Source organism: Nilaparvata lugens, chromosome 11, assembly GCF_014356525.2.
Source record: "Nilaparvata lugens isolate BPH chromosome 11, ASM1435652v1, whole genome shotgun sequence".
Classification (NCBI taxonomy): Eukaryota; Metazoa; Arthropoda; class Insecta; order Hemiptera; family Delphacidae; genus Nilaparvata; species Nilaparvata lugens.
This window is the reverse complement of record NC_052514.1, coordinates 11,332,480-11,352,376: the sequence shown is the minus strand read 5'-3', so window position 1 is coordinate 11,352,376 and position 19,897 is coordinate 11,332,480. Positions and strand designations below refer to the sequence as shown.

Genomic DNA, 19,897 nt, shown 5'->3' with positions numbered 1-19,897 from the left:
GCGCCAGTTAGTAGACGAGTAGACCATTAGCCCTGGGCACCCATCACCTTATCTTGCCTGGAGCCTGACAGTCTATAAATTGTAGGCTACCTTTTCTGGCCTATCATTCCTTGTTACACAAATTATATGAGAATTGTATTGTCTCAAGTTGTTCATCATCGTGGAACGAGGAGCTATTTATCATGAATATTCTGATCTAGGATTTTTGAATATTTCTCTTTCTCGTGAAATATTAGAAATTCCTTTCTCAAATCTTCGTAGCGTCTATAACATTTTGAAAAACCCAAAAACCTTAAAGATGCATAGACTCACATGCAGCGCTAGTGTCGTACTTAGAATTGAAATCGGCCATTGAGGGGTCAACCTATAAGATTATCACATACCAATGCCTTTATAGTCTATAATATTACAAACATATTGATATAATATCTCGTGCTAATATACCCCAATGGCGGCCTTCAATTTCAAGTAAGAGCTATTATTGGGAAGGCGTAGGCATTGTGGGTCTATATCTCTTTAAGGTCTTTGGACAAACCCATTAATCATAACCTCATTCTTTTTTCGAAACTTTTATTCATCAGAATTTGGGAAAAAGACAGTTTTGGGCTATGCCTGTTGTCTTCCCCCAATCATATTACATATTGTAATGATAATAATAATGATTTCAATGAAATGAATTAAATAAAATAAGAAAAATATATAATGCGTACTATCATATTTAAATGGTCATAGTACTATAAAAAAGTATTATAGACTAAAATAGATTACCATGGACTCATAGTACGATCATCCTTGAGAAATTCCTTTATCAAATCTTCGTACTTCAAAGCACGATAGTCTAGTACCAATACCTACTATTACTTAATATTACTATTACTACTATTACTTACTATATATTACTATTAAGTAATAGTAGGTATTGCTTGTACACTATCTATGATAGAAGCCTATTAATAAATCTCTGCAATAGAATTAGTTTCTAGCCAATGCACTTTAATTTAATATTTTCACTTTTGAACAATTGAATTACGATATAGTAGTCAAAAATTAACAAGCAGTTCGTAATGGAAACGTAAATGAAGAAGCCAAATCTCTGCAATAGAATTAGTTTCTAGCCAATGCACTTTAATTTAATATTTTCACTTTTGAACAATTAAATTACAACATAGGGGTAGTAGTCAAAAATTAACAAGCAGTTCGTAATGAAAACAAACATTGAAGAGTATTTATTTTCATTTTTCTGTACTTTTTTTTATCTAACACTATAAATGAAATCATGAACAACGAATTCAGAACTAATTTCTGTAGCAGGATCTAATAAAATTACGGTTCTACGTTAATGAGGAAAACTATGCAATTTACTCAACATGCTGTTGCAGAATATAATATTGACAAATGAAGGTGCAGAATAGGAAAACAATAATTGAAGTTAATTTGTTTGCACATGAGCATGAATCAACACTTCAACTGCAGCAATCCAATTCAAATCAATTTCGAAAGGTGTGTACCTGGTAAGCTATATAACGGCTCATATCAATTTGGGTCTCTCCAATATGGCGGTTGCCATTAAATCCCTATCCTTTGTCAACAAACGCCGCTAGTTAGTGGTGCAGCGTTTCAAATAGGCTACCTCATCTAGGGGTAATATGCATGATACACATACAATCTATGTTGTAGATTGGTCTATCGACGCAAAGTGTTGTCATAAACGACAATCCACAATCATCAAGTCACACAACGCAACACAGAACGAATAAATAATACAAACAGCTCTTCTCTTTGAAACGCAAATGAAAATCGTTTGTGCATACAAGTTGTGCTCTGTTGAAACAGCGCGCGCAATTGATGAGAATTGATGGTATTACAACATGCCAAACTTCAGAGTCACCAAAGCATGCTAATATAAACGCGCGCATCTAATTTCTGGAATAGTGCAAATTATGTTGAGTGGTGCGTAGCAGTAGCTTGCTATCAAACAGCAAACATTGATGCGTCAAAGAGACATTAATGGGACAGACTGTATTTGGTTGGAGTGAATTAGTGATTTGAAATGAAAACAGTACTGTTATTTGCTTCAATTAGAGCAGAAAATTGACTGCGGTAGTAGTCTATGTTCTATGAGTCATTACTGACATTCTAAAAGCTTCACTTGTTTCCGTTGATTCATTTTGATAGCTTATCAAGATTTTAATAACCGTTAAAAATAACGACAAACTGACAGCTCATTGACGGAAGTTGACTCATGAATTTTGCAGTACAAAATCATTGGCCCATATGAATAAAACCAGAGCAAATGCTCATGAGCAAAAGCATTGAGCATAAGGTTTTGCTCATGAGCAAAAGGTAGAAGCAAAAGCATTTGCTCATTTTTATATGAATAAGCTTTACCTTATACTCTTACCCTATGCTACTGATCTCTCGAGCAAATGCTCACGTATTTTGAAGATTTTTCATCAGCTGATTCACTTTTGTAGCCTTACTTTGTTTTTATAGCTCACGGAAGCGCTAAATATGCAAGTTGGGTGCACCGCTTGTGTTTGCGTCGTCAACTCTGTTTTCTATTTATGAATGGAGAGAGTTTTAGGTTAGTTGAGTTTAGAATTTTAAAATAATAGCGAGCAAAAATGTCATCTCTATAATAATCTTCAGCATATTCTTATAATATCAATAGCCTTCTTATAATCGTCTACACTCTCATCTTCTTAAATGCCTATTTCCTATTTTGTGATGGCTATCATTATAACAGGTAGCTTTTGTATTTATTCTTTTGTAGGAATAACGGTGATATATATCATGGTTGAATCTAAAAAGAGTTTTATATAGTTCTCAACTATTGGTTGTGATCGTATCTGGAATCTGGTAGGTCTATAGTTTCCTCTTCCTCATACGAATTAGTTGAGCCATTTTACTATGAGCAAAAGGTGATAAGCTGCTCTAGACTAGACTCACCTTTATAAAGCCTTTGCTTCATAAGTTGAGCAAATGTTCCAGTTTATTCATAAAATTTTGAGTATAAGCTTTTACTTTTGCTTGATATATTTTTTTTATAATGCTCAAAATATTTTTTTGATGAGCATGAGCAAAAGGTTTTGCTCTCGTTTATTCATAGAAAATGGAGCAAATGCTCCATATTTTAGAAGTATAAGCAAATGCTAAACTTTATTCATATGGCCCATTGACTCGATCAATTTTGATAAGAATGTCTGTCATTGTGAGGCACTATCAAATATTTTCTCATTTTCTTATTACGTTTTTTATCAATTATTTATAAAATTCTACAAAGGTTTATAGTTTTATTATTTTTACAGTATATTTCTATATATTTTGTTATTTGTTTTGGTTGATTTTTATGCAGTCATCTAGCATATTTTAATGTATCCTCATTTGCAATTCCAGCTTTATCAATGATGATAATGACAGTTCATTTAAATTATTACAATAAGTCTATCTTCGAATTGAAAAAAAATGTTTAAATTACAATTATTCGTTTGCTCATATTAAAATATTCAATCTAATTCCATTTAATTCATTATAAAGCGATAACAGTATAGGCCTACTTTTCTATTAACGGGAACATTATTATTAATATATGAAGCTAATGCAAATATAGTAGACTGATTCATATTCATGATCTCTTGTTCTTGGGAAGTTTTCTCAAGAATTGAAATTCCAAATTTCTCTCATTACTATTCTTCATATCGTACACAGAATGCCTCTATTTTATAACAAAACTTTGATTTTAGGCCTACATGTGATAATTATTATCAGGATATAAGGTGATATTTCTTGGTGGGTAGGCATATTGTAATTCAGTTTCATCAATCACCGTTCAATTATTATAAGTCTAGTCATAAACAAGTCTTGTATTTTGACACTATTGAATTCAAATTTATTGTAAAACTTAAAAGGTTTAATCAAGTTCAAGTAATTCATTTTATTTTATTTCATTTAATTTATTCATTTATTGTACAAAATACCACAATCATAATTATGACATTAAGGAAAAATTAGGCTGAGCCTGTACTATTTCTCTCCAAAAATGTAGATAAAATGTTAATGTTGTCCAAAGGTTGAGGATTAGTTGTTAATAGTTTGATAGTTTCGGTTACAAGATTCGAGACTGCAGAATGGCCAATCTATAATGTAACAAGAATAGAACTATAGAATGGCCATGACTGTAGCAAATAATCACTTTATTTGATCATGTGACTCCTCGTATTTTTCTAGAAAGCAGAGATATGAATATGACAGACTTGAAACTCAAATCCTCTAATGATATTTCTCAATAATTGACCATCCTTTCATAATCATGAGCTTCTTCTATTTTGCATACTGATATGAAATTCCAATATTGCTTCAAGTTCTAATAAGTTATCAGTAACAGCACTACAAGCGAATGCATAATATCGGCTACTCAAGATTCATTGGTTCCCAAAGTCCAACTTTCGTATCCACAATTTATAGCATGAAGAATAGATACTAATAAGCCTCCTTAGTTCAAGAACACAAATGTATTGCATATATTTGATAGTTAACTAGCCACTTATCACTCACTGTCTGGAGCACTGAGATTTTCCTCCTCAGTTCTATCAGATGCTTTGTTTCATTATTGAGGAAAACCTCACATTTTCTAGTATTTCCACATCTGCTACTAGAACTTACAGCATTAGTGGTATTGCTACTAGTACTTACATCCTACTCTATAATCCCAAGTAACCATGCAGTTTTCAATCTAAAATCGGAAAAACTCTGATATTGTCAAAGATAATTGAAGAGAAAATTATACAAAAAACACTTACAGAGTAAATACAAGCAGCTCTGCATTGTGCCACTTTCAATGGTGATCCTATTTCTTCTGACAGAGTTCCCAAAAACATCATTGACATTAAAGCCCCCAAAATGGACACACTGATATCAACACTGAGCCCCATTTTCGAATAGTCAACAAATACTAAAAGAATTTGATTCTCAAGTTCAAGAGAAATTTGTTTATGTTAACACAGAGGAGCTCATCAATCACAAGTTGATAACACTAGATAATGTTCAAGTTTGGAAGATTCGAGCTGTTTGTACATCAACAATCTCTCAAAATGTTATAAGAAGCTAGTGACAAAGATTTGAATGTAAGATTCTTTGAGAACACAGATAGAATATTGATAAATTGGAAAATTTTTATAGGCTACTAACTGATTAAACTTCAAGTCCTAGTTTGTAAATATTGTGAATGTTAGGAAATGCACTATCACTTATGAAGCGAATTCTAAAGTATGAACTAGTGATGACTGAAGAGCCGCTAATTTTTCGTGAAGACTGTCATGAAGTTCTGATAACACGTTTTTGCCATGCAGTGATTCATGAATGAACTTGACAACGAGAGAGACCACGAAACGAATAACGATTGGAACCTTCCAGCTATCGAGCCGGTAAACAACTGAATACTGAACTCGATTCCTACGTTTGTCTGGGTCTCGACTCGGCTTCGTTTCGATTTCTGTCGCTAGAGGGCACCACGGGTCGCGTTTCTCCCTCTCGCACACCGAAAACTATTTACTCACCCCTCCAAACTGCCCAAAACAGAAACCTGCCTTGTGTCCTGTCCACTACAGACAACACAGTACACACTATACTCAATGTATAATAATATAGTAGTAATAGTAGTAGATAGTAGATAGGGCAGTAATATAGTAGATAGTATATCACAGATACAAGCCATAGTACATAATGTAATGTAGAGGAAGATGAGATATGGTTCTACGGAGGTATTATGTTATAAAAGCTTATTGTATTTAGATTGATTGATTGATTGAGTACTTTATTTATGTAGATTACAATATATACTGTCTTATACACTTATATACAATAGCTTACAATACAGCAAAATTATAGATGAATTTACATGATATAGACTAAGAAAATAATTATTGAACTGTATATGATATGAAAAAGCAATTTGTAATATAACTATAGATAATAATTATATTGTTATGCATCTACATAAATTGGCGGAGCTTTGGACATATCAATGTCCATTCTTCGGAAAGAATATTAAAAATATTCTCCCCACTAACTCTCTACCAAAAGGAGATGAGTTAAATATTCATAGGAGAGGTGATCTTTATAAGGTATTTGGAAGATGTATCTTATTCGAGATGTCTCTTGGAGTAGTTAGTTGAAGCTAAAAGAATAAAAGTTATAGAATAGAGAACAAGTTTTACAAGAGAATATAAATTATATTTCACTTTCCTATGGTCCGAGTAGTGGAATTTGGTGAGAATCCAAATGATTTTGTTTTATATGAGCTGTTCATTGGAATTATTGTGTTTGTGTGAATTCATTGGTTTTGTGTTTTTTTTCGGTTTTGTATATGTTTGGACTTTTTAACATCAAAATGAACTTTATTCCGAAGTGAAAAGTGTGAATTTAAAGTATTGTGCTGACTATAACCTTAGTGTCCGGTTTCCCATTAGGGAGCTTTGGACTATATACGGCGAGGTGCAACTACCCTTGGGCCTCCCCACCATTCAAAGCCATACGCTAATAATAAAAATTGGAATTATTCTATCAGCTTCTATTGTATAGTATATCTTCTAATTTATGAGAATAATACGCCTTGATGATGGAAGAAAAGATTAAATATGACTATTTATCTATGTTTACATGACATTTTTTTATTTAAGTTAGTAATTTTGATGCTTATGAGGTATATGTGTGGTAATGAGAATGATATGTGAACCTACCACCTCTTTAGGTGAGTTCCGAATCATCGAGAATCGATTTTCAAACCCATAAATAATTTTCAGACGATTCGGCTTACAAGTGAGTAGGTAGTCGTCCTTCCGAGGGGTGTATAGAAGCAGACAAATGAATCTCAACTTATTTGAGCGATAATTCATCAACCTGACATAGAGCCAATTGAATTCTATTGATTGATCAAGAATACAAAATAACATGAAATACGATTGAATTCGAATAACAATATTTCTGATAATACTCAAGCATCTGCATGTGATTTTGGCAATAAGAAACAAAATATTTTGAACCATGTTCGTTTGACTTGTTTATAGCGTTGTGAAACCATGGAGCATAGTGATTGTTATTTTGAGAGTATTTATCTGTATGGAACATTACTATGATGAATAACATGGGCCTAATATAACCATTTTTACTTGTCCATATCTCATAAGAATCATAATTTTCTTGCAGACAATAAATAGCAAAAACTCGAAACCAGCAGATGGAGACGAAGCTCTTTACTTCCATCTGAAGTATAGGTCAGAAAGAGGGCTGAAAAAATATTTTTTGTGCATCCCATGGGGGGAAAGATTGCCCAAAAAGGTAACGCAGATGAAAGATCACCCCAAGGCACTGGAGAGGGATGCTGAACTGTTTCAGACGCATTATTCACGAGCTTTCAGTTTTGTTTGACTGGATAAGTGGCCCACTTCTGAGTTCCTCTTACCATTTACCCCTCAAAGCTTCATGGATAATTACTTATCGAGAAATATAACATACCATCATAGATAAATCACAAGGTTTGCTGTTATTTGGATGGGGTTGCTAATGATACGACTAAGAAATAATGATCATCAGAAATTAGGAAAATTATCTCAATGGAAAAAACGTTTGAATGATGGCCTAGTTTTTCAGTTGAGCATTTAGGACTGGATTTTTTATGAGATAGGTGCGGTAATATCACAACTATTCTATTCCCAACAATTTGATGTTTAATAAAAAATGTTTTGAACGGTTATAATTTTCAAATCTTCCACTTAAGTTCTACTTTCCACTGCAACAAAACCTGATATCGAGTAATACTGTAATTATTCAATTATTCTCCTGTAATTATGATCTATTGTTTTAAATCCTCTTTGTTGAGAGGAGGTTACCAAATACAGCTTGGTTTATCAGTGAGGAGAACAACCGTAATCTACCTCACTCCTCACTAAGAAGTCGTTACAGTAGTCCTCTCTCTCAATTTTAGCGCAAGGACTACCTTATTATTTCATCTACCGATGTTATTACAAAAAAAATTGAAATATGCTGGAAAATCTTGAAGAATTACCTAGAATCAGAATCCTCTAATACGCACATTGGCATGAGAAAGTCCTTCCAATAGCGTTTTTCACCCAATATTGGTGGATGGGCGCAAAAACGTTCATAATTTAGTAAACATTCTAGTTGGCTCAAGTGTATGATATCTGAAAAAAGATCTGCATAGATTGTCTGAGAAAATGTTCTTCATTATTGCACCAAATATTATTCATTGTAATTATATTCTAGGAGGAAAGTCGTCAAAAATGAAATTATGCTTCTAATGGTAATATCTCTTATAGCTCCCATACCTTTTCAAGAGAATGAATTACTCAAAAAATACTGTATAGCCTATCAACAAGAAATATCACGGTGATTCCAGTCACCATCTTTGATCTTCCACAAGGGTTGTATGTGATATAAAGTGACATTTTCTTACGAAATTGATTGGAATTTTATCAAACCCAAATTATGATGAGCAAACACTACTATACTTATATACACTTATATAAATGAAAACTTATATAAATTATAGAATAGAATAGAATAGATAGAATATCATGAAAGGATAACATTTTAAATAACAGTTTATCGAGAGATTTAAGGATTCAATAAGTTTATGGAGCGTTCTAGAAACGCAGTTCTCATGTTTATCGATTCAATAAAGTTATTGAATGGATAAAGAGTTTATGGAACGACTGAGAAACCGGGCATGAGACTCATCAAAGATGCAGCAGGCTTAATTAAAAATTATGGGAGAAAACTTTATTCTTGAAAAAAATTGGACTTTCCCATCTCAGAATAAAACCGAATGATGCGAGTTTCATTTTGTTGACAGCCTCACATTCATTCTGCTTTTACCTTCTCATTTTATTCTCTCAGTTTAGTTTTATTTCAATGAGAAATTTCTACTACTTGGGCCAATCGCACAGCAGAGTTTCGAATTTCCCTGGGATTTATGAGCTCTATCCACGTCACTCGTAAAGTGAACCCGAAGAAAAGTTCATACCTTCACTTTGAAAAGAAGGTCATTTATGTGAATGGTCTCTACTTTGTAACCCTGCTTGAAAAGAAAGACGTCCGTCTTGAATTACTGATAACCCACTTTGAAGAGCTACCGTCTGTCTTTCAGCGGTGGTGAAGTTTTCAAGAACTGGAAACTATTCCAAATGAGTGCATCTGAATCAAGTGAGGGCATCTTTTGTATACTAGCAAGATCTGTGCAGGCAGAGATAGAATACTTCTTCCAATCCTCATTGCTAGAGGGAAGCGTTGTGGCCTTCTGGATTGCACTCTCTCTCCCTCTAATCCACTCTCTCTCTCCCCACACATACACACTACCACACACTCTCTCTCTTACACACATATTCACTCTCTCTCTCCCCACACATACACCCAACAACACACTCTCTCTCTTACACACATATTCACTCTCTCTATCTTTATTCGATTTCTCTCATATTGATTCATACGCTAGACTGGTTTTGACTGAAATACCGATGGTCTCGTCTGCTTGATTTACTAGACAACCATTAGCTAATGCCACCATTTACACTCGCCAACTAGGGTAGCAGGCATTGTGCTCGATTTTCAATGAATATCGTAAATTATCTGTCGTTTAACAATGAATCTGCTCTGTCGAGAAGAAGAAATCATTGTATGGTCTCTGATAATTCAATTTCTTCAGTGGTTTATAGTCATTATGTCAGGAATCGATGAAAGTGTGGAAATACCTTTCTGTCATCGCTAATGTTACGTGGATAATGATGTATCAATCCATCTATATATTCAATAGATAAATTTCAAAATTTCTATTGAAATTGAGAATATTTTCCAGTGTCGAACTGAGTTGTTTGGTAATAGAGAATGCAACTCTTTTTTTAATGTCATCCACTTAAATATTAGAAGTTTGAAAAAAAACTTCGATCAGTTCTCTTACGTAATTAGTAATTGTTCAATTGACTTTCATATTATAATTCTTAGTGAAACTTGGGTGGTCGATGATGATGAATTCAATTTTAACCTAAATGGTTATTCAGTAATTAATAAAATAGGAAAAATCAATAAATGTAACGGAATCTGTATATTTTTTAAAAGTAACTTGATTGTAGATGAGCTGAATTGTGAGATTAATGAAGCCAACTCTATTTGTTTGGATGTACAAGTGCCAGGAATTAGCGAAAAGATAACTGTTATCGCTGTTTATAGATCGCCTTCATCCAATGTTGATATTTTTCTGAACAGCTTGAATGACTGTTTGTTAAATCTAAGGAATAAATCTAACGTAATATTCGCTGGTGACATGAATATTCATTTGAATAGAAATACTAATTTAGCCAGTGAATATTTTGAAATATTATCGTTAAATGGTTTGAAATCCTACATAAATAAACCTACAAGAATTTATAACAATACTGAATCATGTATCGATCACATTTTTTTCAAGAACTCTTCGTTCAATTCTGATAATGTTATCAGCTCTATTATGAAAACTAATATAACTGATCATTTTTGTACTAGTGTTCACGTTGATCTTGCGGCTGATATTGATGGGCCTGACAAACCAATTAATTATTACAATAAAGTTGATTATGATAAATTATTGTCTTCTATTCAAAAAGAAAATTGGAGTGAGGTGTTAAGCCCTAATTTACACTTGGATGATCGAATGCTTTTTTTGACTGACAAGATTTCATCCCATGTAGAACGGGCTACAGTTAAAGTACATATTCCACATAGATTAAAACCTTTGAAGCCTTGGATCACCAGGGGACTTATTGTGGCAATTGCTAAACGCGATAAACTTTTTAAAAAGCTCTCTAAACAGCCTTCTAATGTAATATTAAAAGCCGAATACATCTCTTACAGAAATATGCTTAATAAATTATTAAAACAGTGTAAATGCGACTATTATAAAAACAAGATTGATCAGAATAAAAACAATATTAGGAGAGTTTGGGACTCGTTGAATGAATTATTGGGTAAGTGCCGTAAAAAGGTTGTTCCTAAAATTGATGCAGACATCTTAAATCGTCATTTTGTTGAAGTAGGTAAAACTTTCGCTGAAAAGCTGATAAGTAATAATCCCAATGCATCTGATGGTAATCTGTTCATGAACTCTTCTGTAAATGGTCATGGCTCCTTTTTCCTATCACCCACAAACGAAAGTGAAATATCAGCTATTATTAACTCTCTCAACAATAACTCTGCTCCGGGAATTGACAAAATAAGCAATAGAACATTGAAAATTATACTTCCACACATTGTTAAACCATTACAGTAATAATAAACCGTTGTTTTTTAGAAGGGCACTTCCCTGTTAGTTTAAAGTTAGCTAATATTATACCGCTTCATAAGATGGGGGATCCTAAGGACCCAACCAATTACCGCCCAATCAGCCTGTTAAGTGGTTTCTCAAAAATAATGGAAAAAGTAATCAAGTCTAGATTAATTGGTTACTTAGTCAAACACGAGGTCATTCATAAACAGCAGTATGGCTTTCAGACTAACAAAAATACAATTGATTCTATAACTCTCTTAACTCAAACAATTGCCAATAACTTCACTAATAATAAGAAAACAATAGCCATTTTCCTGGATTTAGCTAAGGCCTTTGACACCATTCCTCATTCAAAATTACTGAACAAGATGGAGAAATTAGGAATTCGTGGTGTACCCCTCAGATTATTCACCAGTTACCTGAGTGATAGACATCAAAAGCTTACCTTAGAAAATAAAACTAGTTCTAGACTTTTGAGTGATTTTGGTCTCCCACAGGGCACGGTGCTATCTCCTATCCTTTTTCTCATTTACATTAATGATTTAATCAAACTTGATATTGAGAACTGTGTGACACTTGCTTTTGCAGATGACACCGCCTTAATATTTACTGGTAATTCATGGGAAGAGGTTAAAAATAGGGCTGAATCTGGATTGAGAACTGTTAAAGCCTGGTTAGATGAGCATATTCTTACCCTCAACGCAAAGAAAAGTGTATTTTTAGCCTTTTCACCGAATGTTGTTGGTTTGCCGCTTGATCTCACTCATATTCATATTCATAGTCCTGATTGTAACCTTTCAGATTCATCAGATTGTAGTTGTCCAAAATTAGGTAGAGAAAAATTCTTCAAGTATCTGGGTGTCACTGTTGATCAACATCTTCGGTGGGATGTCCACATCAATGTCATTTGTAATAAGCTTAAACACTGGATCAACAAATTCTACACTATCAGTAAATTGAGTAACATAGCCGTTTCTAGATTGGTTTATTGTGCTTACATCCAGTCTTTTCTTCAATATGGGATTATCGTTTGGGGCGCTGCCTACATGAATCACTTGAATAAGATAATTGTTATTCAGAAGACCTTATTAAAGGCAATTCTTGAAAGCCCAGACGTTTCCCTAGTGACAATCTTTTCAGGGAACTGAATGTGCTGACTGTCAGGCAGCTTCACACGAAAAACTTGATAATCTACATGAATAAGCATAGTAATATTTTCAATCTCCGTTTATCACCGTACAATCTTCGTCCCTCATCCATCACTTTCGAATCTCATCATACAGTTTTATCCATTTGTAGAAGGCAGTTCAATTACATTGTCCATAAACTTGTTAACGTAATACCTGATCATTTTATCTCTAACAATTTGACCAGAAATCTTTCTAACGAAATAAGTCAATGGATCACATCGCATAACTCTACTGATTTGTTCGATTTCTTGTAACTGTTCACCTTTCAACTCTTTTTTCTCTTAATAAGCTCATTATTTCTTGTTAATTGTCTGTATTCTCGAGATTTTTTATTATACAAATTTCATACTTATAATTTATATTTTGTTTTATGCTTTCACTTTGGTTCTGTAGTTTTTTGTAACACTCGGCCCCTGCGCACAGGCTTTGCCTTTGCAGGGACCTTCCGTGTTTTTGTTAACCTGCTATTTTAAGTTATTTTGTTTTAGTTTTAAGTTATTTATTTCATAACTACTTTGTACAATAACTATGTTGTAAAAAGGATAAATAAATTGAATTGAATTGAAAAAAAAGGAATACATACCTCGACGATATCGTAGCTTATAAGTAAAGTAGATGTTCTTTGTGTAGTTGAGAAGTTGTTGTGTTGTTGAAGATATTGTGGTAATCATTCATATTTAATGAAAAAGACTAAGAAATTGTCAAAAACCACAGATTTATTGATACTTAGAAAGACCGGTTTCGGTTGTTACACCATTGTCAATCTCTGTTGAACATTGTTACAACGGTCTCTGTTACAATGGTGTAACAACCGAAACCGGTCTTCCTAAGTATCAATAAATCTGTGGTTTTTGACAATTTCTTAGTTTTTTATTCAATAAAGTAGATGTGTCTAATGGTGAAGTTGTGAGCTATTATTGATGTGCAATCGATATAAATATAATATCTACTGGCTATAATTACATTTTGAAATTAATGTGGGAATAAATATAATTATTTTGTATGATTAATTGATTTCTTCATTAGCTGCGGTTTCACATTGAAAAGTGGAACCCTCAGAGGAGTAGTTTGAGAAATGTTCAATGAAACATTTAATTACCTACTAATCAATCAACTGTTATGTTTAATGAAACATATTGGTTAATTAATTTGTAGGTAATCATTTATTGAATTTGACGGTTCTGTGATTGCAGTTCAATCGACCATTAAAGTTGACGTAATGTTGATGTCGAAGTTATTAACAGACATTCAATTTACGTTCAATGACTCTTTGATACGCTGAATTTTATGTGGCAGCTGATTATTGTTAAAAGAAGGGACTAGAAAATTGATTGAGGTTCCAAATTGTAAGACACACACATTGATTTTTGACGTACGATTTTTTGTCGTCTTTGAAAATTCTATAAGATTTAACAGCAATTATTTCAGACGATGTTTGTCAAGTTTCGTTTAATCTGATAGAATTCCTGACGACGGTAGAATATCGGACGTCTAAAAATAAATGTCAATTATCTGGCTCAAGGGATGTCATTCACAAGTACGCTACATAGGGAAATTATAGCATAATATGTTATAATAACGGGGCACCGAGCTTTGCTCGTTATTTATTTATTGATAAACAGAACTCAATTCTTTAAATGATTGGAGAAGGACTAACAGGCACAGCCCAATACTGTTTCTTCCCCGAATTTTAATTTATACACTATAAATATTCCAAAAAGAAGGTTATGTTCCATAAACTTGAATTGAGGTCAAATTTTCAGTCCAAATATTTGAAAACATAAAAGTTCTAATTTAGATTGTTTACATACCAAATTCAATAACAAAATAACACTCACTGATCATTTAGAACTGTAAAATAATGATTAACTTTAAATAGTATGATATATACGATCTCATGTCAACAAATCTGATTATTTTGATCGAGTCAATTAAAATTTCCAGATTTCTCGCGAGATACGGTAAGCTAATTGATTACACAGCTGATCTCCCACACAGGCACACGCATCTTCTGTTATCAACAGACGACGAAATTATCATCTGTTTTTCTAAGGATGAATTATCCTTTCCATGTCCTTCAGCGAGTTTTCCCTAGGATGAGACCTAGTGCAATCGAGTTTTTATATCATAGACCTACTATGTTCCAAATTTCGTAAAAATCGTTAGAGCCGTTTTCGAGATCCGTTGAACATAAATAACCAGATATAAATATAAATAACCATATATAAAAATACAGAAATCGCTCGTTTAATATAATAGGATAGCGTTAAAGAACGGTCTTGAAGTACCATAATCAGTTCCTCTACCAATATATTTTTCTGATTCGAATAGAGGAAGAAATTCGAAACAAAATTCTATAGAGTTTCACAAATGAAACTGTTTCAAGATAATCGGTTACCATGCTAATTTCAACATTCTAAACATAAATTTCCCTTATGTTTTTCTGTTAATTATTAAATTTAATCAAGCAAATAATGATCACAATATCAAAGTAAGAGAAAATTATATCACCATAAAATGTACCTCTTTTCTCTCCATGAAATTCAAAACTGGTGGAATGGCATTGTTAAAATATTAAATATTTGCCAGAGCTACTAACATAAATGAGGGCTTCAACTAGTATATAGTAGAAGAGCTGTTACTGCTTGTAACTATTTACTAGATTTACTACTTTTACTGGTAGCGTTGGATTACTTCAGGGTTGTTTTTTATCTTACTTACCTTAGACTGGCTACAAACTGTATATCCTTTTTTGCACATCCTGCTCTCCTTTGGCACTTACAAACAATATCTCCGTCCACACTTTTGAAAGACGGTAATCCACCCACTGAAAGGAGGTGGAAGCTATCTCCCGTCCTTGCAAGAAAACCCACATGCTCTTCACTCTTATCATATTTTCATAGTTTTGTCGTCGACGAGGCAAAATGAAGGCCGATAAATATTCAGAGTTATGACGTCATAAGAGGATATTAGTGCCTGCTTGATCAACTATAAAAAGATATGAACTCTGCGGGAGTGTGTTGACAATAAACGTCGGTTCGGAAAAATGGAAAGAGGAAGAGAAAGAGAGAGAGAAGAGAGTTTTCGAGAGACAAAGATGGGGGATCGTTGAGAGTATGTTTATCGATTCAATAGAGTTATTGAATGGATAAACAGTTTATGGAACGACTGAGAAACCGGGCATGAGACTCATCAAAGATGCCTGCTTAATTAAAAATTATGGGAGAAAACTTTATTCTTGAAAAAAATTTCCCATCTCAGAATAAAACCGAAAGATGTGAGTTTCATTTTGTTGACAGCCTCACGTCTGCTTTTTCCTTCTCATTTTATTCTCTCAGTTTAGTTTTATTTCAATGAGAAATTACTACTTGGGCCAATCGCACAGCAGAGTTTCGAATTTCCCTGGGATTTATGAGCTCTATCCACGTCACTCGTAAAGTGAACCCAAAGAAAAGTTCATACCTTCACTTTGAAAAGAAGGTCATTTATGTGAATGGTCCCTACTTTGTAACCCTGCTTGAAAAGAAAGACGTCCGTCTTGAATTACTGATAACCCACTTTGAAGAGCTACCGTCTGTCTTTCAGCGGTGGTGAAGTTTTCAAGAACTGGAAACTATTCCAAATGAGTGCATCTGAATCAAGTGAGGGCATCTTTTGTATACTAGCAAGATCTGTGCAGGCAGAGATAGAATACTTCTTCCAATCCTCATTGCTATAGGAAAGCGTTGTGGCCTTCTGGATTGCTCTCTCTCTCCCTCTAATCCAATCTCTCACTCACACTCTCTCTCCCCACACATACACACTACCACACACTCACTCTCTCTTACACACATATTGACTCTCTCTATCTTTATTCGATTTCTCTCATATTGATTCATACGCTAGACTGGTTTTGACTGAAATACCGATGGTCTCGTTTGCTTGATTTACTAGACAACCATTAGCTAATGCCACCATTTACACTCGCCAACTAGGGTAGCAGGCATTGTGCTCGATTTTCAATGAATATCGTAAATTATCTGTCGTTTAACAATGAAACTGCTCTGTCGTGAAGAAGAAATCATTGTATGGTCTCTGATAATTCAATTTCTTCAGTGGTTTATAGTCATTATGTCAGGAATCGAAGAAAGTGTGGAAATACCTTCCTGTCATCGCTAATGTTACGTGGGTAATGATGTATCAATTCATCTATATATTCAATAGATAAATTTCAAAGGAATACATACCTCGACGATATCGTAGCTTATAAGTAAAGTAGATGTTCTTTGTGTAGTTGAGAAGTTGTTGTGTTGTTGAAGATATTGTGGTAATCATTCATATTTAATGAAAAAGACTAAGAAATTGTCAAAAACCACAGATTTATTGATACTTAGAAAGACCGGTTTCGGTTGTTACATCATTGTCAATCTCTGTTGAACATTGTTACAACGGTCTCTGTTACAATGGTGTAACAACCGAAACCGGTCTTCCTAAGTATCAATAAATCTGTGGTTTTTGACAATTTCTTAGTTTTTTATTCAATAAAGTAGATGTGTCTAATGGTGAAGTTGTGAGCTATTATTGATGTGCAATCGATATAAATATAATATCTACTGGCTATAATTACATTTTGAAATTAATGTGGGAATAAATATAATTATTTTGTATGATTAATTGATTTCTTCATTAGCTGCGGTTTCACATTGAAAAGTGGAACCCTCAGAGGAGTAGTTTTGAGAAATGTTCAATGAAACATTTAATTACCTACTAATCAATCAACTGTTATGTTTAATGAAACATATTGGTTAATTAATTTGTAGGTAATCATTTATTGAATTTGACGGTTCTGTGATTGCAGTTTAATCGACCATTAAAGTTGACGTAATGTTTATGTCGAGGTTATTAACAGACATTCAATTTACGTTCAATGACTCTTTGATACGCTGAATTTCATGTGGCAGCTGATTATTGTTAAAAGAAGGGACTAGAAAATTGATTGAGGTTCCAAATTGTAAGACACCACACATTGATTTTTGACGTACGATTTTTTGTCGTCTTTGAAAATTCTATAAGATTTAACAGCAATTATTTCAGACGATGTTTGTCAAGTTTCGTTTAATCTGATAGAATTCCTGAGGACGGTAAAATATCGGACGTCTAAAAATAAATGTCAATTATCTGGCTCAAGGGATGTCATTCACAAGTACGCTACATAGGGAAATTATAGCATAATATGTTATAATATCGGGGCACCGAGCTTTGCTCGTTATTTATTTATTGATGAACAGAACTCAATTCTTTAAAATGATTGGGGAAAAAACTAACAGGCACAGCCCAATACTGTTTCTTCCCCGAATTTTAATTTATACACTATAAATATTCCAAAAAGAAGGTTATGTTCCATAAACTTGAATTGAGGTCAAATTTTCAGTCCAAATATTTGAAAACATAAAAGTTCTAATTTAGATTGTTTACATACCAAATTCAATAACAAAATAACACTCACTAATCATTTAGAACTGTAAAATAATGATTAACTTTGAATAGTATGATATATACCATCTCATGTCAACAAATCTGATTATTTTGATTGAGTCAATTAAAATTTCTAGATTTCTCGCGAGATACGGTAAGCTAATTGATTACACAGCTAATCTCTTACACAGGCACACGCATCTTCTGTTATCGACACACGACGAAATTATCATCTGTTTTTCTAAGGATGAATTATCCTGTTCATGTCCTTCAGCGAATTTTCCCAGGGATAAGACCTAGTGCAATCAAATTTTTATATCATAGACCTACTATGTTCCAAATTTCGTGAAAATCGTTAGAGCCGTTTTCGAGATCCGTTGAACATAAATAACCAGATATAAATATAAATAACCAGATATGAAAATACAGAAATTGCTCGTTCAATATAGTAGGATAGCGTTAAAGAACGGTCTAAAAGTACCATAATCAGTTCCTCTACCAATATATTTTTCTGATTCGAATAGAGGAAGAAATTTGAAACAAAATTCTATTAAGGTTCACAAATGAATCTGTTTCCAGATAGAAAATCGGTTACCATGCTAATTTCAACATTCTAAACATACATTTCCCTTATGTTATTCTGTAGATTATTCAATTTAATCAAGCAAATAATGATCACAATATCAAAGTAAGAGAAAATTAAATCACCATCAAATTAATGTACCTCTTTTCTCTCCATTAAATTCAAAACTGGTGGAATGGCATTGTTGAAATATTAAATATTTTGCCAGAGCTACTAACATAAATGAGGGCTTCAACTAGTATATATAGTAGAAGAGCTGTTACTGCTTGTAACTATTTACTATATTTACTACTTTTACTGGTAGCGTTGGATTACTTCAGGGTTGTTTTTTATCTTACTTACCTTAGACTGGCTACAAACTGCATATCCTTTTTTGCACATCCTGCTCTCCTTTGGCACTTACAAACAATATCTCCGTCCACACTTTTGAAAGACGGTAATCCACCCACTGAAAGGAGGTGGAAGCTATCTCCCGTCCTTGCAAGCAAACCCACATGCTCTTCACTCTTATCATATTTTCATAGTTTTGTCGTCGACGAGGCAAAATGAAGGCCGATAAATATTCAGAGTTATGACGTCATAAGAGGATATTAGTGCCTGCTTGATCAACTATAAAAAGATATGAACTCTGCGGGAGTGTGTTGACAATAAACGTCGGTTCGGAAAAATGGAAAGAGGAAGAGAAAGAGAGATAGAAGAGAGTTTTCGAGAGACAAAGATGGGGGATCGTTGAGTGCATGTTTCTCCTTCTTTCTCTGGTTACGTTGTGGTGGTATTATTGGAAATTTACGCGGGAATCTGAATTAATAAGCTGGTTATACTGTACCGTAATACTCAACGGGTGTTGTTTCAAGTTTCAACGCTGTCTTATGAAAGAAATCCACTCTGCCACCTAAGTATGCTTCAGCTTCTCTGTATTTGGCCATCTCCTCGTTTTATGACTGCAGGTCTGATCTCTCGTAGAGCAGCGGTGTATAAAAATGAAACGTATCAGAATAACAACTGATACTCATCATTATACTTGAAAAGTTATTAGTTTTCTTGTTAGTTTTATAATGCTTCGGGTATTTTACATGCAAATAGGGTTGCTCAGCCTTTTTGTAATGATTGAAGGAGTGAATTTGAATGGAAGCATTGGAATAGAGAGAATTTGTTGAGTAATCAGAAATATGTAGATTTTTGAGAATTTCGAATTGAATTTGATTTGAACACTGGGGAATATCAGAGGCTGAATATTGGAGTTTCAAGATTTGAATCTGGGAGATGGAATGACTTCTCGAGTCTAAAAAAGATGGTCCCGTCAAAAGATGGTACCGTGATGATTGGGTAATAGAATTCCTTGTTCGAATCAATCTTGCC

General features: G+C 33.5%; 1 protein-coding gene across 1 annotated transcript in view; it reads right to left on the bottom strand.

Moving 5' to 3' along the window:
- Positions 1 to 5,435, bottom strand: part of LOC111056779 — a 46,248-nt gene extending 40,813 nt beyond the window's left edge. The window contains exon 1 of the mRNA XM_039437585.1: positions 4,800 to 5,435. Within this exon, the coding sequence (XP_039293519.1) occupies positions 4,800 to 4,931 (132 nt within the window). The 5' untranslated portion in view covers positions 4,932 to 5,435. The remainder of the gene's footprint in view (positions 1 to 4,799) is intronic.
- Between the last annotated feature and the right edge of the window lie 14,462 nt (positions 5,436 to 19,897).